The sequence below is a fragment of the Schistosoma mansoni genome, chromosome 1 (genome assembly GCF_000237925.1).
Source record: "Schistosoma mansoni strain Puerto Rico chromosome 1, complete genome".
Classification (NCBI taxonomy): domain Eukaryota; kingdom Metazoa; phylum Platyhelminthes; class Trematoda; order Strigeidida; family Schistosomatidae; genus Schistosoma; species Schistosoma mansoni.
The window spans coordinates 55,360,917-55,387,487 of NC_031495.1; the positions used below are offsets into that span (position 1 = coordinate 55,360,917).

Below are 26,571 nucleotides of genomic sequence, written 5' to 3' on the forward strand. Positions count from 1 at the left end.
TTTTTATTTGATGATGTTCTAATCATGTGTTTCCGAATATGTTTAAAGCGTATTTTCCTCGATATAATCGGTTAATTTGTTTTCTCTATTAAGTCGGAGTTTTTTCATACTCTTTATTTACTATCTATGCATGTGCATATGTTGATGTATATGTAAATATTTGCATCATCTCATCATACATGTGCATACCTATACTAGAATAATTTGTATATCATTTATTCATATTCTAATAGGCGTGAACGAAATCAACTAAAAGTAAGTATTGTCATTCCAACATCTTGAATTTACAAAATCAATTATAATGTGATATTGAACTGATATATCAGTCAACAGTGTTGCAGTATAAATACAAATTGTGCAAAATATAAATTGCGTCAATCATTTAAAAAAATACATAGAACTAATTTACTTTAAATCATTGTTCAATTGAATGGATCCATTTTTACATGCATTTTTTGCAGTTGATCTTGATCATGATGAAAAAATCAGTATGACTGAATTAAAGAATTATGTTGAAACAAATAATTTAGACGAAAAAATGATTGAAGTAAGTTGTCGAAAATGATTCTGCTGTATTATGAGCATTTGATATTGAATAAAGACCATTCATTGTTAGAGTGAATGATGTTTTGTTTTTTAAAGAATATATTACTTAGTTGTTATTCATAAGACAAATGTTTCATTAGTAACCGCTATCTAATGAAATATTATCGAATGCTGACTTGGAAGTAAATCAATTAACGACTAAGTATGTTGAATAGCACCAATTCATCAATTATTTGACGACAGGAACCATCAAGATTCCTGTCATAGAGTAGTCATATTCAGTATTTTGTATTTGCTTATTGCCTAGTGCTCGTAGATTAAACGGCAGTAAGGCCACCATTTTCAGTGACTTGAAGTCTGTAGAATAACACATATTGAAGGGAAACTTAAAATAAAGTCATATTGACTAATCAGTGGTGTCACAAATAACTGTTGACAGTTACACTAAAAATAATATTTTAAAAATTGAAATGATATTTCTGCAAACTTTAGGGACCGTGATAAGAAATAATTACGTTTTCTTTGGGAGTTTGGTTTGAGCTACTTTAGTAAAATGTTCAAAATTCAAAATTACAGAATACAAATAGAGTTGATAAGCAACCATGAACTAAACGGTTTTCAAACATCTCTTTGAACATCAAATCAGTTCCACTATCCAAAATAAACATGGGAGATAATTTTGTGGTTCAATACCTGACTCAAGATAGATCGTTTGCTGCTTCTTATCGAAATAAACATGCCTCCAATCCTCGTGTATAATCATCGGCGTAAATAGCGTTAGTGAATAACAGAATTAAATAAGACAAATACAAGAATGAATTCTTGAATAAGTATACTTCTTACAATCGTTGATCGTAAAGAGAAGCAAAATAAAGCAACGCGCAATGGAGAAAGAGAGTGAGCCAACGCAATTCAGATAAGCATGAGTCGATATTTATAATCAGATAGAAGTAAGTTAAGGGCATGTAATGAATAGGATAAAAAGTGAACTTACATACACTAATATAAAAACAGTCAAGGTCGATAAGCGAATAATTGACAAGGTCAAAATGTGATTTAAGAAGAATGAGTAGATTGGCTTCTTTGGAAGCCAGAATAAACTATGTGGGCTTAACATAGTGAACGACACTACAATAATAATACTGACTACAATTGATATTAACAAACCAAATTCACTACTATTATGAATCCGATAATGAGCATTTCATTGGCCGGTGAAAATTACGCTTTTGATTGATGTGAGTAGGGTACAGGTCAATGGTAGGAAAGTAGGTATTAGAACAAATTGTCAAAGACATATCCAAACAAGGTATTTAAAATAATTATTTAAATATACGCGGCTGATATCTATATTTTATAAGCTGTAGAGGGATGTAGGAATGAAAGATAAATTCCAGTGATGCAATCACTTGCATTCGAACTCATTTGCTTGAGTTTTTTGGATTCACTCAGGTATGTTGTCTTTCGCCTGTCAGCTATTTAGTAAAAGAATCAGAATACTTGATGAAAGATTCTTGTTCTATCGAAGTTGATTATGTTTCGTTTCTAAAATATGCAGTATTATCGTCGATCACTTTTCAAACATTTGGAGTATTCTAAATCCATAGAAATGTGCTCTAAACAAGGTTTGTTTCGTCACCCTTTCATTTAATATTTTCAACGTCTCGACCAAATATATGACAACGTGACCATCAAATTAGATTCCCCAGACCTAATTTCTGTGTTTCTCTTTTGACATTGAAAATTTTGACTTTTAGCAATAAGAAACTAAGAATATTATTTGTTCGAAAAGATACATTTATTTCATGTTTATTTAGGAATGTTCATGCTTTTTTCGATGTCCCATTATTGCAGGAGAATAACGATAGCTTTAACTTATTCTCGAAGTGAATCTCTTTTTTCCCTTGCTTTCTTAATAGTCTTTTACATTCACTTTTCAGGGTAATCAATCATGCTCAGTGTAGATATATTTTAATTCAGCGCAACCTCTATGTCATCTGTACCGAGTTATTAAACTCTGTCTATCAGATCCTTACAGCTGAGTTATAAACTGTATATCTCTAAGATTATCTTCGTTTTTGGGATTTGCTGATTTTTATATAATGATCCCGTTTTCTTTAAAGCAAACAGTCATGAAGTACTAGTTCATGGCCAACAGATTCAATCTACTTGATAAACCTGATGCTATATGATATGCTGTTGACATTGTTCTGAACGCCATTCTTATCAATTTCATTCTGCAATAATAAAGGCATTATTTGGACACCATAACTAGACATCTTCGTAGAAAAATACATTTGAAGAAAAAACCTCGGTATAAAAAATGTATAAACACATCTGCATCAATTGAGGAAGCTGAAGGATACACTGATGACTCTTCTGTTTACCAGTATAGATTTTCTCGAAAATGAAAAAAGTGGAATATAGGCATGATTCCAATGCTTTAATAATTTGAAGGAGATACAACGGACAATGTATTTCTAAGTTGACGTCAGATTCTAAACACTCTAACGTAACATCTAGGTATTTCTTAATCGGTTCATTTGTAAATATCACGCGAAATTCAAACCTTATCATTGTTTCATCTTCTAACACATAGATAACAGTGATAGTGTTTTTTAAATTCAATTGAATATTTGGTTACCTATAACAATTTCCAATCTTAGAATTGTAAGATTACAAGACATTATCCATCTTTGAATCTACATAATAAGTTTGGTAGTACATTCATCTTGTGGTTATTTGATAATAACCTACAAAGACTTCAACATTATAGACAATAACCATAAGTGCCTAATTTCGTCTCCAGAAACTATAGCATTTACTTTGTTCAGACATTTACTTTCTTTGATATTTTCATAAGGTCTGTCGTAAAAACAATTCTCCTTTTCTTTAGTAATTCGATATTGTCATAGAATTAAAATAGTACAGTTTTGTCTTAGGAGACCTTGAGTTTCATCTTTTTATATTATTTTCATACTTAATAGTACCAGCAGTAACTGTCTTACAAGATTTATTGCTATTTCAATATACTATGGACTGCTTATATCTCGTGGAGCTGAAACTTTGAAAACGTAGCTGTAATACAAGCCGATTTATCAATATTTATTTCTTTTTTTCAAACCTTGGAGTAGTTTAACCATAATGCAAATAAATACACCTATATTTGACATTATCTTCAAGTTCTGAAGGGTTATAAATTCACCAGGTTTGACGTACATTTACATTAAACTAAATACTTTCGAATTCAAACGACTAACCAAAAAATAGTTCGTTAAGTTTGTTTTCACTCCTAATGTTGACTTATTTACAGAACGTGTTCAAATAGACAGACAGGTTTTTATAGTGTGATATTCTCTGCGTTGAATAATATGATCCTGGATCTCTAAAAAAACTATACTTTATCCTCTTCTTTGAACTTTATCCTGACGATGATGTGAAGACCCTAATGTTTAAATATAAAACTTGCTTTGGTAGCACTCGGGAAAATCGTATTAACTTGGTTGCTAATTACGTTAAACAGTCTTAAACCATAGACAGTATGATAATATGAAATGTTCTATGGCTGTATTATTGAAGATTTAAAGTCGTGATATCATAAAATTTGCTCAGAAATGAATTCCCTCAAATGCCCTGGTACGGTTGAGAGTGGGGAAAGTCAGCTCTCTCTTTCGAGATGCTTTCACATGGCTACGTGCATACAACCACTGCCATGGAAGTCCTACTCACTGCCTTCTCGTGGCGGGTGTGTTGTTTACGAAACTCAGAGGACGAAAAGCGAAGGTCTTACGCTTTAACTGGGTTAGTGGATATGTAGAATTCACCTAGTGGAGTTGGAAAACCTTGATTCCAAATCAATGGTGCACATGGGCTCCAGGATCCTGAGGGGAAATAAGGTGTGTGAGCCTCTTGTTGGTTACCGGCTACCATGGAATTGTATCTCTTAACGTTGTTCCAATTCCTTGTGGATTAGATTTTTAGGTCAAAGGCTCCGGGTGTGGCCCCCTCTAAGAAAACCACCTGTTTCAGTTTGGGTGAACGGGCAGTATCCCAACCCTCACGCAAATCGAATGATTTATGTGGCGCATATGTATTTGGTACCAATTTTTATGTTTTTAAACAGATAAATAAATACAGAAAGGAATATATTTATCCACCTTTCTGTTATCATAATGTACATACTTTGGCATATACAAGTTTATAACTTCATAAATGAATAGAATTGGAATTTAAATATCTAAATTTCACTACTGATGAAGAAAGTTTTTTTCTCCAGGTAAAATATCAGTTGTCAAGCTTATTTTAATGATTTAATCACCTAACAGATACCGATCATTAATCGTTTTTTTTTGATTAAATTATATTTTTTTTATTGAATGAAAATGTAACTTTATGTTAATTACCTGACAAGAAATCGGTTTTACGAGATCTTTTAAAAGAAGAAAAAAAAGTTTGTATTTGGAGCCTACTTTAGTCATTTGATATCGACTTTTTTTATAAAATCAAATTAGATGTATGATGTTGTTTGTTTGAGTTAGTACATTTTTTGTTTTATAAGGCAACATTTTTATCTCTTACGTAATGAAACTGGATTGCATTGTTGGATATAGTTTTTTTTTATTAACTGTCTTCAATTTATTGATGTGTTTAAAAACCACATATGTAACTATATAGCCACATATATGTGTATATTTATAGGGTCGGTAAGTTTTGGTCTTGGAGCGTATGAGTAGAAATGTTTCAAGAATATATCAACTAACTACATCAATATTGATTTTTTCAAAGTAATGATTTACATTGATACCGAAGTAATTTTGTTGTGGATTCTATTCAATAATTAAATTCACTTAGTATTGTTTGTTTGAACCTTCCCATTGATGTTTTTTGGACTGCAACTGGTCAGTCTCCAATTGGTATATGTGCATACTGTACGTATTGCTTCGATGTAGCCTAAATTCATCTTCGCTTATCATGCTTGTGAATTTAGGCTATATCGAGGCAATACGTACAGTATGCACATATACCAATTGGAGACTGACCAGTTGCAGTCCAAAAACATCAATGGGAAGATTCAAACAAACAATACTAAATGAATTTAAACTTCACCCCATTGAACAAGCAAGTGGCTATCAGGACTCAGTGGCCGAGTGGATAACGCGATGGAGTTTGAAGCGAAAGTTACTGGGTTTGAGTCCTAGAGTGAACATCAACTCTGAGATGCAGGTACATCCAACCAATAATTAAATATTAAACAATGATAGTCTTCATCTAGTTTGTTAAGCTTTATTGCCTAACAGTTCAATAAATTTCTGAGTGTAGAGCTAGTTCATAAATCAGTTTTCAATACAGCTGATGAATTATAAACTACAGATAGAAAAACACTCAGGATGCGCAGTACAAGTAGTTTCGTGATGAAAAGGTTTTACTTCTAACAAAACTGATCTGAAGCGTCAAGGTTTGTTTTCTAACTACTGTTTAAATACGTGAACGACATTTTTAGCTCGGCTTAAAACAAAATACATAAACCAGTATTTTGAAAATAAGCTGAGTTGAAAACACATATTCGTGGAATAAAACACTTAGTCTATGCTGTTGACATAACCTTTTCGTTGTTATACGATCACTTTCTACCATATTCGAATCAACGAAACCTAAGATCATCAAAGTCATCGGTAAGAAAGTATAATTTTCTATTACCAATTTAGTTTTAATGAGAATACATATATGTAATTGGTATATTAACTGCTTTTCTAGGAATTAAGTGTACAATTTATTTACCTAGTACAATGATAATATATTGATAGTACTATTACTTGTACTAGACAGATGATTTCTTTGACAATGTATTTCTTTTTTCCAATTACCTATAGAGCTGGAGAAATTTATTTGATCCAATGCATACTGGCTACATAACACTAACAAAGTTTTGCGATGTACTAGGAGTAAAAATGGAAGACGCGTAAGTCTTTTAAATTGGAAATAGGAAATAACACTTACAAATATTATGTCATTCTATTAAGTGAATGATTGAGTATCAGGAGGTTTGTCTGATAGCAAATTTCATTTTAAAATGATATCAGCTAAAAGTTACCAAACACCGGAGACAATTAGCCATCTAGTTCTTCACTAGCGTTTGATGTGTTTATAGTTTATAAAAAGTATAATCTTCATAGCTAACGATTTGTAACGCTATCATTTGACTACTGAGTAAGTAGCCAATTATACTTATTTTCTAAATTGAATTAATCCATAAACAATATCGTCAATCATTGATTATCTGACATTGAGTTTGATCAATTATAAATACCAGAGTTAAAGTTAGACTTTTTTCTAAAAAAGACATTTTAACGATGGTCAACAGTGGGAATGAATGAATATAGTAAGCGGAAGTTTTTATCATCAACTGATAATAATTTCTGGAAACCGTACAATCCTCTCATCAACTGACATTTATGAAACAATGTGAATAAGTAAAACAATAAACTGCACAAATCATAATTTTCATTCTGAACATTAAATCAACTCTCTGTTGATTAATCCATAACATGAATAGAGGATTGACTATTAAAATGGTGGAGAAGATTTGTAACTCAGGTGGATGATTTTGATGGAGTTCTCTGAGCTGGATGGTTTGGTCGTGGAGCTTTCATCGTCCTTCTGAACGACGTCATCAGCACAAACTTCGGGTATCATGTATATAAATCCTATAAAATTTACTTAAAACTTAAGAATAACAATCAATAATATTAAGTAAGTTTTGTAGGTATTAATTCATTTCCCTTTAAAACCCATTCGTTGCAGTCTATTGAGTAATATTTTATTATAAATAAGCCTTTATTTTCGATCTAATTCACATTCTAACAAGGAAAATCTAATCTATTAACTATAATAATGTTATCTAATTTAATTATTGAATATATTCATGTTTACTCAAGATGTATTTGAACATTGACTACTTCTATATTCTGAATTTTTTTCATCTCTGTTTATATGAATACAGTCGAAAGGCTAAGGATGAATTTAAAAAACGACCGGCTAACACACTTGCATCCGATATTTATATTATTGCACACCAAATGAGTATCACTGATCAGATAAAAATAAGTGAACAAGCTAGATGTTTGTTGTTTCCACCTAATGATCTTGATAATAAAGAAATTGCGCATAATTTAAAATTATGGCTACATAAAATTTATGGTCCAATATGGCATGTTGTGGTAGTACGCGGGGATTATGGTGCGTCATTTACTCATTCGGAGAACCGATCATTTCAGTTTCGATTACGAGATAAATGCTTTTTAATATGGTGTACACCTGGTCAATATCAATTGTGTTAAACAATCTTTTCGATTATATTCATAACAATAAAGAAATAATTGACGAAAAACTTCTTTGTAATTGTTTTTTTTTAAATTGAGAGTTCATTTGTATCAGTTTGTTGTACTTTAGAAGTTTATTTCTTATATTGACAAATTTATTGTCTTTCATAAAGACAGTAACAGATATTTTGCAAATCTTTGATTAGTTTAGAAGTATGAACACTTGACAGTCTAAAGCAATGATAGATAAAAACAATCTTCAGAATAAATTAAGATGTCTGAGCCGGCATCCAACGGTGTTAATGTCTAACTTCAACCAACCCACGTAGTTTGAGCAACCGTTCACCAATTGTCTTCAGTGAGTTGTTATCTCACAACAGACGTGGTTGAACTCCACTGGTCACTGCTTCCCACTAGTACTCCAGGACATGTATCTTGAAGTCAGTCACTGGACATTAACACCATTGGATGCCGGCTCAGTGGTCTATCGGTTAAGTGCTCTGGCGCGAAACTGGTAGGTCCTGGGTTCGAATCTGGCGAGACGGGATCGTGGATGTGCACTGCTGAGGATTCCCATAATAGGACGAAACGGCTTTCCAGTGCTTCCAGTTTTTCCATGGTGGTGTAGCTTCAATTGACTCATGATTTCACCTATGAAAAATACTGAAATCTCCACAAAACCCCTTCTGATTCAAATTAAGATGTACAGATGAACTTTTCCATGGTTACTTGGATTGTACTTAATAAAATTATACACAAATATTAACATTTAATATTGGATTATGATGGATATGATAAATTTTTATGACCCACTGATGATGTTAACGAAGTATACACCCCAGCTATTAATGTGTATAATTATGGACTTGTATCGTGTTAGTGAATAACAGATTTAAATAAACCAAACGTGAGAACGAATTTTGGATACGCATATTTCATGCATTCATTTTCTCAAACAGATAATCAAAGAAACAAAGTGAAGAAGCAGAAAGGATTAGGCAAGTGTGCCAACTCGATTTGATCTAAATAAATTACGATAATGCGATGAATAAGGTTAACAAAACACACACATAGGATCATATAAAAACAGTCATGGTAAAAATGTAACTCAAGAAGAATGAATAAACTGGTCTGTCCGGAATGACCCATATGGACTTGACATAGGTCTAAGCACTCGAAGCTTTATTGGTTATTTTTAAATGATTATTGGTGTAGATAACTGTATTGTAAAAGACTCGTAGCTATAATTTCTTTTCTTGAATACGTACCACATTTTAGAAATTTAATGTTCAAAAGTTAGTACCAAAGAAAACATGTATTTACATGAATTACATAATAAAGTTAAGGACAGGTTTACTTATTTTGTGGATCTACATTACGTTAGATGATAGCAAATAGACCATCAAAATCACTTCGAAAACTATGTAGGAAATATCGAATGATGATCAGAGACGCAATAACAGTGAAAGATAATGTTGTGGTTATTTAAGCCAATAATCAATTACTACTACGAATCAGAACATTATTTGATTAAATGTGATAAGTGTTTTCTTCAGAGTAAGGAATTACGTGATTGTTAAATTTTTAAGCAATCATCATCTCATTGCGAATGACAACAGTATGATGTAGATACATCCAGCTGACAAGTTTTAATTAGGCAGAAATTTATGTCTTGGATTCGATTGATAATCATATACTAAATACGCTGTAACAAATGGAATATTTAAAGTTTTGAATATAGATTCATTTCATTATAGTGTTTCGTGGCTCATACCTTCGAACCAAACAAAAATGTATATGGGACTATGTTACAGCAATTTGTATCATAATAACTAGGAAAGCAACAAATTAACAGTTATTAAAATGATAAAAGATCTCAAGAAGAAGAAGATACAGTTTGAAACAAACAAATTGAGACGTGGAATGAAACGCTCTGAGAAAACGAAAATGTTCAAGGAATGGATGTTTATTCGTCCCTGTTTACGACTTTGTCTTTTCAGGACTGAAATGGAATTATGGGTTATAACTAAGAAATTTATAACTCACTATATGGCCGTAAACTTCAACCACTGATTAATGGAGTAATACCATGTCTAAATGCGACATCTCTTGACTTATGTTTAACTTTCTCATACGAAAGCATGAATTGCATGGTTGTTAGACAGACTAATCATATTTCATCTTCGGTTTAGTCTATGACTGTTAGAGATCTCATTAAGTGACTAGTCGAGTATGCTCGGAGCTGTCCTCTTAACTTCATTCATTACTTCTACCACTATTGAGCGATGGTCTTAAGTTATGTGTTTCTAAGTAATAACAACCTACATAAATTATATTTTCCCGAAAACCCTGTTTCATAAGCGTTAGCCAGTACAGAGGAAACTGTGAAGTGTTATATCCACTCGCTGACAATAAGACAGACATCATGACCATTTACATTTTGCATGAGTTTACAAAAGTCAAGTAAACATTTGTATTCACGATTTCAACAGTGAGCTATTCTACGCACTTAGTTATGTAACGTTTTGTTAGACTAAAAATTCATACAAATCATTTTCGAAGAAAACGTTCGTGATTATATGCATGTTATTGTCATCTTTACATAGTATTTCAAGTCTGTCAAAATCGACTCATTTTGTCAGTCTTTGTCACAAAAAAATAGCGCTTCCATCTGCTAGTTCAAAGTCAGTGGGTCTATCTAAAGATATGCGATAAATCCTTAGAAAGTGAGATTCGAGAGAGTTCTTAAAATATTTTTTATCGTGAGTGAAGTAGGCACAGAAAGGAAGGGTATCCATGGCTGAATGTTGCTAATATATCAGTCAGTCTAATTGATATTAGTGGACAATCATACTAAAATAAAGTTGAAGATAGCCCATTGTGGTTTTCAGTTGACATTCTTTGTAGGTTATTTGTAGCCCCTATGACTGATAAATATTTTACCTCTGTCATCCTTCTACTCTTCTGGTTGCTGGGAGAAAACTAGAAACTGGTGAGTGTTTGGAGGTCTACAGGGATTCGTTTTTCAAATTTAGATCGGTTATCTGTCAGAAAACATTGACAAAACCAATGTCAAACATTTAGCGGTTAACATTAGTAGCAACACAACAGGTTTAAATAAAATGAGATGCGATTAAAAAAATCAAAGATGATTACTGCCGTCATACATAAATAGTGAAAACGTCGATTCAAACAGACGTTCTGAATACACTTGTTAGATATATGTGCGTCGGTAAGTTTATCACTGAAACTACTTCTCTAGAAACAAGTCTTTTCCGTGGATAAGTGAATGACTTCTCAAGGAATATTTATGTTATGTTTGAATACTACTATTTAGTAGTTTAAAGCTGACAGAGTAAAAAGATTGATCTTTAAAATTTTGAACAACATATTACGATTAGTGCAGATTTACTCTGCCGTGCAATTTCTTGAAAATTACTGTGACTACTCAATATTAAGTAAGTACAATAGAGTAACATTAATGAAATATGTGTAAAGGAAAAGTAAATATAATGCGTATCCTGAAAGAATTCTAGCAATCTCGCTTCCCGAAGAAACAAGGATTATCAAGTTTTCAATCTATTATTTCTGTATTCATGTTACAATTATTAAAAAAAAAATTAAAATTAGCAACAATGTTTTACTTCACTAAGATAACTAAAGAAAGATCAGACAAGAAACATATTTAACTTCTCAAAAGCATAGAGAACCAACTGGTTGAAAATAAATTTCCGACTGAACTGAAATGGTTTGTGCATAATTTTTCAAGTAATGAATTAAATAAAGAAAAGCTTGAAGTATAAGCACTAGACCTAAAATTCTGTGATACATAAAACCGCGTAAATAATATGGATACAGACATCCAATTTGAAAACCTAAATCGTCAGACATCCGATCTAGTCCCAACTTCTGATCTACAACTTGAACGTTTCAAAACAAGCATCGATGACTGTTGCTATCAGTTGAAGAATAGTAGAAATAACTACAGAAGTATTTTGACTAAAAAACATAAGGAGGCTATCAGTGAACTTATTAATAACGAGAATCTGATTATCGCAAAACATGATAAAGGAACAGGAACTGTCCTACTTAACAGAAAAGACTACATCCTATGTAACGACTATACTGACTTAATGGAGACACTTCAGCTATTCAAAACAGTTCATCCGTCCATAAAATTCACATGTGAGGAGGAAAATGGAGGTAGAATAGCCTTTCTAGATGTTCTACTTACAAGGAGAAAAGACGGTTCATTAAGGAGAAACATAAACAGGAATACAAAATGGACGGGTCAATATAAAAACATTCTCAGTTTTGTTCCTCTACAATACAAAAGGAACCTGATTAAGACATTACACCATAGAATCAAGACCATATGCTCTCGAGATATGGTTGAAGATAAAACAAACGCATTATACACGACCCTGAGAGAAAACGGATACCCGGAGAAATTTATAAATAAAAACATAGCTAGTAAAAGAGAGCATAAAGAATGTTTAACTGTGAATAAAAAGCCCCTATATATACGTCTATAACTCAGAGGCGACGCACCTAGTGAAATGTTAAGACTGAAGCTACGAAGATCAATCCAAAGGACTTTTAATACAGGTAAACTACAACTAATGTTTTCCATACGATGTTGAAAGATAAATTGCCTAGACTAGCCACTTCTTTCTGTATCTATCAATTCAACTGCTCCTGTGGGGCAAGTTATATAGGCAGATGTTCTAGGAATGTGTATACTTGGGCTCGTGGGCACCTCCCAGTGTGGTTAAGCAAAGGTGTTGTCAAAACGGTTAACAGCTCTATTTTAGCCCATTTAGTTCAGATGGGAAATAGAGCCAACATCAAGCAATCTTTTACAATAATATATCATGTTAACAGCAGTCTACCTAATTCCGTCAGACTGAGAATCCTGCAGACGACTGAGGCAATCGCTATTCGGATTAAAAAGCCAGAGCTTTGCATCCAAAAGAAAAATGTTCAGCCGCTTCTTTTACCCTGGCCAACTTTAGGGTCAACTTGTTAATAATCAATTTTATAATATGGTAACGTCATTTGATTAGTGTTCATTTCTATATCCTAAACGCAATACGCACAGTATGCACATATGCCAATTAGAGACTGACCAGTTGCAGTCCTAACACATCGATGGGAAGATTCAAACAAACAATACTAAGTGAATCTAAACTTATTTTGCCTATATATTTTATCATTGTCATTATTATTACACTTGCTAACCTTTTAGAGAAATTTATTCAGCATCCACCCCTATCTACTATATCTGACCTAATTCATATTATTTTACATATTAAGTAATTTCTGATTTGTAATCCCATTGTTCCATCTCACCCTATTTATTCTGATCATTTATCTTACGATTTTATTTCACTTATAAACTGATTCAAGTTAACACTACATATTAGTCAGCCCCTACATTAACGATTCGATTTTATTTTATAACACAAACACTCCTTGATTCACGTGTTATAGTTTCTTAAATGATGTACTCTGCCTTAAACTTGGCCAATTTTCTTTTGTGGATCATTTAATTTAGATTTATAATTGTAGAACCTGATAAGAAATGGTTGAAAAGAATATTCTTCGTTCATATAATTGGATTTTATCATAACTATGAAAACCGTATTTTTAGACAGAGGTGATATGGTGAGCTTATCAGAAGTAGCCAAATGAGAAGGTCAGTCGATGACAATCAGAAGTGACCTGAAGTTCAGGTGCATTTGATTGTCTAAGAAATGGATTAAGTTCCTAAGGCGTAGAGTTTTATATATATAAATAAGTGTTTGTGCATTTATTTGGAAGCCCCATATTTTTTCTCGCTCACTATGGCGCTTTCACTCAACTAATGAGTTGAGGGATTTGCGCGCCTCACGTTGTGTATCGGTTACGGATTTCGGACATATTCTGTCACAACAAGAGGGGAAATATCAGATATAAGTGACAATTTCATGCAATTAGTTCCCATTATGAATTTAAATAAAGCCAGAACAAATATTGATGCAGAATAATATGAATTCATTATATTTCGTAGTTTCTCGTCAGCTGCTTACAACCAAATATCTATTAGAATTTTAGCATAGAGATAATAAATAGTGAGGAACAATAAGCATAAGTGAATGTAAAGGACTGGAATGACAAAATGTCATCGATGATAACTATATATATATATATATGTTTAAAAAAAAGGTCAGAGGTTATTAGGTGTTAGAATCAAGGAAATATAAAGGGTGGGTGGTGTAATAGTTGAGTGGAGTTCAGAGACAGATAAGACAAACTGTATGATAATTTTAGAAGTAATAAAGGATTCATGGCAGTAAAAACAAATAGGATGGGTTACGCAATAATTAAATAGAATTTGGAGAGTTAATCAAATTTAAGAGAAACAAGTGAGCGGAAATATGTGAGTGAAAGGATGATTTAAGAATTGGGTAATGGAAGAAGAATATAATACAAAACCAAATATTAACCAAAAATAAAACTAATGACCAAGAAAAACACACAAAATAATTGGATTACCAGGGTAGTAATAAGTTTATTAATGTCTCTTTTTGAATACATAGATCCGGTTGAAGTTTTTTTATCGTGATCGCTTCAGTAAACCGGAGAGCAGCCATACTTCTTTGTCTGCTAATGATTTTGAAAGCATGAGAAATTTCAATGATATACCCGGTGTCAAGTAAATGCCGAGCTATTGCATTGTTGAGAGCCCTGGTCCCTGACAGCCTCAGTTTCTTTGGAACATGCTCAGAAATGCGAACATATATATATATATATATATATATAATTCTGCATCAATATTTGTTCTGGCTTTATTTAAATAAGTGACAATACTGGAAATGTGTAGATGAACTCTTCACTGAATTATTATCAAACAAATGTTCTGGGTTATCTTATTTATATATCATACTAAGTTATTGCTAAAATAAAGTGAATTTTACAATGAACAATTATCATACCAAATTAAAACATAAGTAATGCTGATTAAGTGACACTTTAAGTCAAAAAGTAATGTTGATTATTTATCATATCTGAACAGATATAGCATACAATCTACTATATTTGACAATTAAAAAAAAACAAATACATGTTTAAAAAAACAACAAGTGATATTTTGCACTACTATTTCCTCAAAGATGACAAATGTTAAGACAGTTCTACTGTATGGGGCAGAAACTTGGAGAACTACGAAAACCATTATCCAGAAGATACAAGTGTTTATCAACAGCTGTCTACGCAAGATACTTCGGATCCGATAGCCAGACACTATCAGCAACAAGTTACTGTGGGAGACAACAAACCAGATTCCATCCAGCGGAGGAAGAAATCAGGAAAAAGCGCTGGAAGTGGATAGGACACACATTGAGGAAATCACCCAATTGTGTCACAAGGCAAGCCCTCACATGGAATCCTGAAGGTCAAAGGAGAAGAGGAGAGGACCAAAGAACACATTACGCTGAGAAATGGAGACAGACATGATGGGAATGAACAAAACTTGAATAGAACTATAAAGGGAGGCCGAGGACAGAGCGGATTGGAGAATGCTGGTCGTCGGCCGATGCTCCATTGTGGGTAACAAGCATAAGTAAGTAAGTAAGTTTGTCAAACATAAAAGTAAGCTTAAGTGTTAAACACACTTTAATCTTACACTTTGTATTTTGTCTTCCTTTTTAGGATTTGAGGTTCCACTTCGAATATTCGTTTAAACTTCATTAAGTAAATCGTTTTCAATCCTTATCTATAATTATATTGATTCTTTTGATTTTAGGCTTTCGGTAAATGTTAAATCATGAAATAGAATGGAACTCATTGTATTGTGAAAACTTTGTTGTTCTTGCTCTGCTCAAATATGACGTAGTAATTAAATGTAGTTGTACAGAACATGTTTTGGTTTGCTCAAAGCTATGAACCTAGGTTTTGTAGCCTTAACTTTGGTTACTCAGGCTGTAGTGAGAAAGAACACAGGAGAGCACAACCAAATGTATTTGAACACGAAATTACAGAATCTCTTGATGAAATCTGAGAACGTTACAGCAAGTACATCATTAGCGAAATGTCAATCAATTGTTCTTTTGTTTCCACTCCAATCACTCTCTTTTCTCGTTCTTTTCTCTTCGATCTTCTTAATCCTCTGCTACCAGGCACTACACTTATGGTGGCTAATACCTACTACCTATACCTGTCGACATCAGTAGCACACACCAAAAGATGTTTTATCACTACATTGTTACTCAAGCCAGTATTAGGATCACCTTTGTAAGACTCCAAAACGGATTCTTAAGGACTTCATAAGTAGTGTAAATCGATGGGAAGATTCAAACAAACAATACTAAATGAATTTAGTGTGAATCTTCGTCCGAGATTCCCATTTGTTACCCAACCTGATCTTAGCGTGTTATTATTTTAAACTACGATTAGTCACACGGAAGATTGAGACAATTGATAATAGATAATGATGAGTACCTTACTTGCTTTTCCGACTTATAATGTCAGAAATACTAGCGGTTTGATCATAATGATTTGTAGACTTAAAGTTTGTAGATTTGATGAGATAGTAGATAAGCACACATAACTCAGTAGTTATCCATTACTTCTTGATTTACAATGGCTCTTTAAGTGATATCATTCTGTAGTGCGAAAGATTTGACTTATATTATTAAAAACGGATTAAAAGTAATTTATATAATGCTACAAGTAGTTTTAGGAAGTTTTTATGCTTTTCAAGTTCTAAAGAATTATTTACATCATACTCAATTTTGTGTAATGTAAACAGATTAATTAATATATTACAATAAAACGTATATTTCGATAATGTAATAAGAAGACAAAGATTATCAGAACTATGTGATATATTAGCGCTATACATTTCGAACAATCTGATCACACATATACTTGTTAAGAACAGAGGAGAAGAACGACCAACTTCCCTTCCTAGATGTACTTCTAAGCAGACGAGAAGATGGCTCAATAAAACGATCCATTTCTCGAAAACCGATGTGGACGGGTCAATATCTTAGTTACTATAGTTATTGCCCTGTGCAAAACAAACGGGGTTTGGTAAGGTGCCTATTTAACAGGCTTGATTGTATTTGCACAAACGACGCTATTGATGATGATGTTAAGTTGTTAAACAAGACATTAATGGGGAATGGTTATCCACCTAAATTTATCAATAGATGGAAAGTTCATGGCACCATGAGACCTACTGTAGCCTTGGTGGAGAAAAAGCCTATCTACATCACCTTACCACTTAGAGGTGATTCAAATAGCCTTTTATTGAAACAAAAGCTTAAATCAGTCATCAATAAAACGTATTGTGCAGCGAAGATCATTATCAAAGAAAGAACGAGGTCAATGCTTCATTCAAAACCTAAAAGATATGAAAACGATTGTGTCACATCCCACTACGTTTACCAATTTAAATGTGTGTGTGATCACACATACATAGGGAGGAGCAATCGTGATCTGAAAATTAGGGTGGGTGAACATGTACCAAAATGGTTGCAAAAACAAATAGAATCAAATGACCCAATAAGAGTAGGGGATAAACATCCATCATCCTCTATTGCCAAACATATAATCGAAACAAGCTATAAGATGCCAATCAGAGACTGAACTCCGCCTGCAGCTCCTCCGGGGGTTACTGCCGGTCCCAAGCCCGGGTAAAGGAGGAGGGTTGGGCATGGGGTTAGCGACCCCATCCCGTAGAAAACCAACTCGCTAAAAACACTAACCAGAAAAAACATTCAAACCATTCAAACTATGCCCTGTGAGTAGAAGGAATCATTATGACGTCTCATGGTGATAGCCGAGTTCCTTCGGAAGTCATGAGGCCGATGCACCTTCTTACAACCAGAGCGACAATTTTTATCGGTACATGGAATGTCCGGACAATGTGGAAAACCGGAAGAGTCTTTCAAATTGCTACAGAAATGAGAAAATACAACCTGGAGGTGCTTGGAATCAGTGAAACACATTGGACACAGGTTGGACAACAACGACTATCTTCAGGGGAACTTCTGTTATACTCCGGTCATGAAGAAGAAAATGCCCCACATACACAAGGAGTTGAATTGATGCTGTCCAAACAAGCACAAAATGCACTTATTGGATGGGAATCTCATGGAACAAGGAACATCAAAGCCTCCTTCAAAACAATGAACGTCATTCAATGCTATGCGCCTACCAATGACTACGATGAAGACACTAAAGACCAATTCTACGATAGGCTGCAGTCGATCTTCGAGAAGTGCCCAACCAAGGACTTGACCATTCTGATGGGAGATTTCAATGCCAAGGTTGGAATGGACAACACTGGATACGAAGACTTCATGGGACAATATGGACTGGGAGAAAGGAACGAAAATGGTGAGAGATTTGCAAACCTATGTGCCTTCAATAAACTGGTCATAGGTGGCACCATATTCCCACACAAAAACATACACAAAGCCACTTGGATTTCACCGGATCACACTACACAGAATCAAATCGACCATATCTGCATCAACAAAATGTTCAGGAGGACTATGGAGGATGTGAGAACCAGAAGAGGAGCTGATATAGCATCCGATCATCATTTACTGGTCGCCAAGATGAAACTAAAACTTGAGAAGCAGTGGACGACGGGGAGGACAACATCACAAAAGTTTAATACGGCCTTTCTTCGAGATGCTGACAAACTCAACAAATTCAACATAGCCCTCAGCAACAGGTTCTAGGCCTTTCATGATCTACTCAATGGAGAGGGAACTACCATGGAGAGCAACTGGAAAGGTATCAAGGAAGCAATCGTTTCAACATGTCAGGAGGTTCTGGGCCAAAAGAAGCACCATCACAAGGAATGGATCACTGTTGGTACACTGGATAAGATTGAAGAAAGGAGGAACAAGAAGGCAGCAATCAATATCAGCCGAACCAGAGCGGAAAAAGCCAAGGCACAAGCCGAATACACAGAAGCAAACAAGCAAGTGAAGAGGAGCATCAGAACCGACAAACGTAAATATGTGGAAGATTTAGCGATGACAGTGGAAAAGGCTGCAAGAGAGGGAAACATGAGACAACTGTATGATACAACAAAGAAACTTGCTGGAAATTACCGTAGGCCAGAAAGACCAGTGAAAAGCAAGGAAGGCAAAGTAATCACCGACATTGAAGAACAACGAAACAGGTGGGTAGAACACTTCAAAGAACTCTTCAATCGACCAGCTCCACTGAACCCACCCAACATCGAAGCAGCACCCACAGACCTCCCAATCGATATTGGCCCACCAACAATTGGAGAGATCAGCATGGCCATTAGACAAATCAAGAGCGGGAAAGCAGCGGGATCAGACAACATCCCGGTAGAGGCACTGAAAGCAAATGTAACAGCAACTGCCAAGATACTCCACATCCTCTTCAGTAAGATTTGGGACGAAGAACAAGTACCAATAGACTGGAAAGAAGGACTTCTGATCAAGATACCAAAGAAAGGCGATCTCAGCAAGTGCGATAACTACAGGGGCATCACTCTCCTCTCAATACCAGGAAAAGTCTTCAACAGAGTATTGTTAAACAGGATGAAGGATTCCGTGGACGCCCAACTTCGAGATCAACAAGCTGGATTTCGTAAGGATCGATCGTGTACAGACCAAATCGCAACTCTACGGATCATTGTGGAACAATCAACCGAATGGAATTCATCACTCTACATCAACTTCATTGACTACGAGAAGGCATTTGATAGCGTGGACAGGACAACACTATGGAGGCTTCTTCGACACTACGGCGTGCCTGAGAAGATGGTCAATATCATACGGAACTCCTATGATGGACTAAACTGCCAAATCGTCCACGGAGGACAACTCACCGACTCATTCGAGGTAAAGACCGGTGTTAGGCAGGGTTGCTTACTCTCACCCTTTCTCTTTCTCCTGGTGATCGACTGGATCATGAAGACGTCAACAACTGGAGGAAATCACGGGCTACAGTGGACAGGCAGGATGCAGCTAGACGATCTAGACTTCGCGGATGATCTGGCTCTTCTATCATAAACGCAACAACAAATGCAGGAGAAAACGACCAGTGTAGCAGCAGCCTCAGCAGCAGTAGGTCTCAATATAAACAAAGAGAAAAGCAGGACTCTCCGATACAATACAATATGCACCAATCAAATTACACTTGACGGAGAAGCTTTGGAGGATGTGAAAACCTTTACATACCTGAGCAGCATCATTGGTGAACACGGTGGATCAGATGCAGATGTGAGGGCGCGGATCGGCAAAGCAAGAGCAACATATCTGCAACTGAAGAACATCTGGAACTCAAAACAATTGTCAACCAACACCAAGATCGGAATTTTCAATACAAATGTCAAGACAGTTCTACTGTATGGGGCAGAAACTTGGAGAACTACGAAAACCATTATCCAGAAGATACAAGTGTTTATCAACAGCTGTCTACGCAAGATACTTCGGATCCGATAGCCAGACACTATCAGCAACAAGTTACTGTGGGAGACAACAAACCAGATTCCATCCAGCGGAGGAAGAAATCAGGAAAAAGCGCTGGAAGTGGATAGGACACACATTGAGGAAATCACCCAATTGTGTCACAAGGCAAGCCCTCACATGGAATCCTGAAGGTCAAAGGAGAAGAGGAGAGGACCAAAGAACACATTACGCTGAGAAATGGAGACAGACATGAGAAGAATGAACAAAAGTTGGATAGAACTAGAAAAGAAGGCCCAGGACAGAGTGGGTTGGAGAATGCTGGTCGGCGGCCTATGCTCAATTGGGAGTAACAGGCGTAAGTTAGTAAGTAAGTAAATTAGAGACTGACCAGTTGCAGTCCAAAAACATCAATGGGAAGATTCAAACAAATAATACTAAATGAAATTAGGTAATAAGATCGATTTTAACTAGGCTTTTGTGGTGTTGCATAAAAGTGTAAAAGGGCGTATACTAAGGTTTATTGAAGCTTTAGCCATACGAAAATTCAAAACCCCCAAAAACAGTTTGTTCCCTCCTTAAACCTACCCTGGTAATATTATTATCCAGAGTGATTAGGTGGTAAATTGTTTTCACATTATTGTTATTATCCTTGTCTATTCTTACCCCCCATTTCCAGTCTAGGTTGACCTTTTAATTTTCCTATAAAAATGTTCATAACAAGTATATGTGTGATCAGATTGATTCGAAATGTATAGCACTAATATATCATCATATAGTTCTGATAATCTTCGTCTTCTTATTACACAATCGAAGTTTATCCAAGGGACTAATTGCTTTAAAACATATATTGAATGGATTTTCTTCTTAAAAAGTAAAAAGAAAAAAACCCGTTGTCAAACTAAATTATTTGACAATGAAATCCTTTGAATTTCGTTTATAAAAGTTTTCCCACTTGACAAACATGTTCATATCAAAATAAAACAAATTTCTTATAGAGAAAAATAAGGTTAGTTAATGACAAATCTCCCTTTGAATACCCATTTCTATCATTTCATTCTTATGATTAAGATTTAAGTACAATGATTGAACAAAAGTATTAGGTAATGTGCACATGTATGTTTCATAATTGGTTACTTTAAAATTTCTATCAAATATTACATTCATGTGTAGATGCTATTTAAATGTTAAGTATGTTACAAGCTAATCAATAATCGAGAGAACATAAGTTACGAATCAGTGAAAGCAATCATAATCATATTTATATATATATAGCTATTATCTACATTTGATGCAGATTTCGGACTTCAATGGAACCATTTGTTAATATTTTTTTTGCTATAGATGAGCAACAGAATGAAACAATTACAAGAGATGAACTGAGACGTTATGTAAAACATAATCATTTAGATGAAGGGATGATAACGGTTGGTAATTTGTTTTTTTAAAAAGGTTGCTGTGTTTGTAATTAATGTTTTGAAAAGACTTACTTTTTAAATTGTCAAGAAACTAGTCCAAGCTATATCCTTAGAATAGTAGAACATATTGCAGTCGGTAGTACTATATAACGCTGCAGAATAGATTTGTGAGGTGATAGATTTATAAAGATATTAAATGGTATTCTCAGCCCATAGTAGTTTACATGGATAGTATATGATTGAATATTTCTAGACTACAACTCGGACATTTTTACCAAGAATAGAATGTACTTAAGCGTAACATGCAAATGTTAAACTCAATGTGCAAGGTAGTTTAGTTACATAGGTCTTGCTACATGTTTGGACGACATGGAGTGTTGAAAAAACAATTCTTACAGCACAATGTAGATCGTTATTGTTGTTTGCAACGATATATATATATATATATAAATTCAAAACATCAGAATTATATCCTCATTTAGAATATGGTTTAATGTATAAGAAGAGGAATAATTTAAAGTATATAGTAGTGTCATAATCTTTTTATCCCTAAAAGAGGGTGACAACTAGAAAAAGCTGTGGTAACGTTTTCGATGAATCACTACAGATTTGCTAAGAAACAAACTGTTTGAAGAAGTACTGCTAAACTCACTTAAGGTGGCTAGATTAACCAATATAGTTTAGAACAACATATGTAAGCGAACAATTGTTTTCAATTAGATCGTCATCAGGCTTTACTCTAATATACATGAATATTTATATGAAAATGTTAGACCAATCAAGGCTATTTGAGTCAGTTTTGAAACTAAATATTCATCTTAAATTTTATTACGTAATGTTTATCCTCTTGCAAAATAATTAGAAATAATAATCATATTATAAACATTCTCTTAAGACTGACAGAAATATCTAGAATATGACATACTTATTCATCTTGGCTATTCAACATATGGCAAAAACGTATGCTTTTAGGTATATTGCATTTTATGTATAAAACAGGCGGTAAAAGTGTCTTGATATAAACAATGTCTTATCAGTATTTTATTTTTTGACGTATAAAATAGGTTATTTAAAGACTGAGGAGTAATAAAATTAACCTCAGAAACATGTGTTAACAAATGATTGAATTCGTTCAGAGTTAAATACAGATAAGGCAGATACTATGACGTCATATTCATTTTCATGTAAACATTGTATCGAACATTTCTGTTACTAAAATTTTTGAGCAACATCATATATAATAAGAAAAATAATATGTATTACTGTGGTGTGTGCGACTGATGTCGATAGATATAAGTAGTATGTATCACCCATCATAAGTGGAATGCATGGAGGCCGAAGGTTAAGAACATCAAAGAAAAGAGAATGAGAACGCAGAGTGATTGGTGTGAAGACAAAAGAACAATGAAGTCTGAGACGGTTGACTGATATTTACAAAAGAAACAGTCAAGTTTGAGATTTTGCAAAATAAGTATTTACTCTATAATCCTCAGATTTTACCAAGACGTTCTGTAATTGTGTGTTCTAATACATTCCATTAAACCCCATTTGTGTGCTCGCTAACTATATTACAATAAATGAAATTCGCGAACATCTACGATTACCATTATATGAATGTATGGAAATCACCAATGTGCATTACAAGGCAAACCCTAACTTGGAATCCGGAAGGGAAGTGGAAAAGAGGAAGGCCAAAGAACACATTGCGCCGAGAAATAGAAGCAGATATGAAAAGGATGAATAACAACTGGAAATAACTGGAAAGGATTGCCCAGGACAGAGTTGGATGGAGAAGGCAGGTGAGTAACCTATGCTCCTCCACGAGGGATAACAGGCGTAAGCAAGTAAGTATGGACTTGATGGTATGTTTATCTACTAACGAATTCCAACAAAAAGTACCCATTAGGTTGTTCATGGGAAAGTGTAAATAGGAAAAACTATGACAAAAAGCACTTCAACCATGTTAAAAGGTATGTTTTATTTTAAAAACAAAATTTGTTTTTGTACATAATGTAATTACTTTATAAATTTTCATGATAATTCGTATATATTTCTTATCTACCGTAATTTTCATCATACAGAGATGGCAATCATTATTCGATCCAACAAATAGTGGTATTATAACATTTCAAAAATTTTGTGATGTCCTCGGTGTCAAACCGGAACAAGCGTAAGTGTAGTCATTTTGGATCTGATTACGTCTAGTTTTAACATGAATTAACTGGAAGCGATACAGTTTAAAATATATTGAACTAGTTATTTGAAATGTTTGATTCTGTGTGTACTACATTTAGTTATGAGAATATTTCTCATTTTTTATTAAGTCCAGATGAAATTCGTGGACAACACATGTAACATGACATAAAATGCAAGTCCATAAACATGTTCAAAATTAACTAAGTCTAATCACTGCCAGTTAACTGATGAGAAGTGAAAGCAGCATAAACTTTAAGCCGGAAAACTGTATGCCACCTCAATACAATTTGAGAAATTGATGTTATAGAGAAAATAATATTAAAATATAAACCAACAAGTGCCATTTATCATCTTAAAAACGTCTTCGCTCATAGCGTTGTGTCAACTTATCCCTCATGTTTACTCAACTGCTTTTCAGACTAATATTGAGTTGTGTTAGAAATCCCCTAAACATGGAGTCAAAGCTTAAACCTACCATATGCATTCTTCGACAGGATTTTCATGTGGAGGATAATTTAATGTGAGCCACAAATATATTACTGGGTTAAGTATCAAATGGAAACTTATTGCCTAATAAATCTTAAATCGATGTCATATTTGATCTTGGAAGGTAGGGCCTCATATATTGACAGAACTGGTTCAGGATTCGTTCTTTCAGACGACAAAATACTATCTGTCAAACAAGTAGAAATTATAATTCATCATTTTATCATTTTTTTCAGACGTACTCTTCGGAAGAGTGTTATCAATAACCGACCACTGCCGAAAGATTTACAAATAATCTCACAAAATATGTCATCAGAAGATCAATTCCAAATATTTGAATTTGTTCGATCATTGTTAGATAAAAATTTATCAGTTCAAGATATGACACAAATGATAAAACAATGGCTTGATAAGACATTTGACCCTTCATGGCATGTTGTTATAATCGATGGCTCATATTGGATATCATATTCACATTTACCTGAACAATCTTTACAATTTCGATTGAAAGAAAAGTGTTATTTAGTATGGCGCACACCTAAACATTGAAATTGAATCAAAGAAAATTATGATAATCCCAGCTACTTAACGAGTATTTATTCGTCATTGAATTATGTTTACTCATATTGTTGTTTAATCAACCGCATACATATACAACTATCAACTCAAGTGTCAAACTATCATTTACTTTATTTAGTGTTCACCAAACTATTTTAATTTAAATCCTTCACAGTTTAATCACATCATCACTTACACATTAACGTTTACAATTTATTTATTTTGTTGAACTGTCATATTGATGTGTATGTGAGCTTGAAACTGTAACATATGCGTTTGTGTCATGTTCGAAAATATAACTTATAAAATTTACTTCAATATACCTCATTGAATGTTAGTTATTTCTTATTTTAAGCTGAACTGACTATCACGTAATACTTTGTAGTTTATACTTGATTGAAAGTTTTCTGGATGGAATTTCATTAATTCAGTATGAGATCAGTCGGCACATATACATACCATATAATTAATTTTTTATGATATATCTATCCATCTATCTATCTATGTATATCATTGTAACAGGAGTAGAGTACTAAAATAGTAATATTATTTAATGAGTATGAATGTGTTATCGATTGAACATTCTTTGGAAATCGTGTCAGCTATGCAAATAAAACTTCAATGATGCCAACCATATAGAGATTCATAGTTTCTGACATAAGGACAGTGATCTAACTTGGTTGTATAATTTAGTATGAAAAGTGATGCAATTTAAAAGTACTTGGTGCTCTATCGATTCTTCAAGTCAGTCAGCTGCATACTAAACAGTTAAGCAAATCGAAAATCCACAATCGATTATTCAGTGCAAATCATTTCTATACTGAGCAACATTCATACTGAGTTAATACGAAAATCGATTGAATGAAGATCACATTTTCAAACTAATGGCTAATCTTGCTTCATTTTCATGTTCTAACAATAATGTTCACTACAATGAGATAGACACTGATGATATTGTGGTGATTATCAATGGGAAGTGTAAGAATGCGTTTTCTCGCTCAGACTACGCACAATCGTCAATGATATTCACCGAGGCTGCAAATCTTTATCGTCACACAGAACTCCTGGATCCCTAGAATCTTAACACGCTTCTACTCGAACTCAACATTTGACAGATTTGTAATTTCTTGAAACGTTTTTTTAAGGTACTCAAAATGCTATCAGTACATCATTTTCATCTAGTAATCCATAAACGTAAAGACAGACGTATTCATTGGGATTACCAATTATGGAAGAAATAGACAGACAGCAAATCTTGCTTTTTCTATGTTGAACACTACAGTAATGATTCTGTCACATCAAGATACTACCAACCGATATGTATATGCAGTACATAATCAGCATATTTCTACGTAGGTTAGTATTTGGAAGAGAGAGAAACCAGACGATTATGAAATATTCTGTATAGTTCGATTCTATGCTAAAATAATAGTGTTTGATCACTGATTGGAAGTTTTCATATAGGATTCAGTCAGTCATCTTCACTGATTCCAAAAAGAATGCAGACTAGTTAAGAAAGTGTATTTGTTAAGAGAATAAGGCTTATCGATATTGTGTAATTATGGCTAATCCGAATGACCCAGACATCATAAATATTGGTGG

The 26,571-nt window shown here is 33.9% G+C and overlaps 2 protein-coding genes across 2 annotated transcripts; both read left to right on the forward strand.

Annotated features, from left to right (window-relative positions):
• Positions 1-430: 430 nt before the first annotated feature.
• Positions 431-7,883, forward strand: Smp_169200 (hypothetical protein; the record flags this gene model as incomplete). The annotated part of the gene is made up of 3 exons (XM_018794912.1): positions 431-547; positions 6,417-6,505; positions 7,547-7,883. The coding sequence occupies 3 exons, from the start codon at positions 431-433 to the stop codon at positions 7,881-7,883; spliced, it is 543 nt and encodes a 180-aa protein (XP_018649277.1).
• A 13,738-nt stretch (positions 7,884-21,621) lies between these two features.
• Positions 21,622-24,960, forward strand: Smp_195090 (hypothetical protein; the record flags this gene model as incomplete). The annotated part of the gene is made up of 3 exons (XM_018794913.1): positions 21,622-21,738; positions 23,811-23,899; positions 24,648-24,960. The coding sequence occupies 3 exons, from the start codon at positions 21,622-21,624 to the stop codon at positions 24,958-24,960; spliced, it is 519 nt and encodes a 172-aa protein (XP_018649278.1).
• Between the last annotated feature and the right edge of the window lie 1,611 nt (positions 24,961-26,571).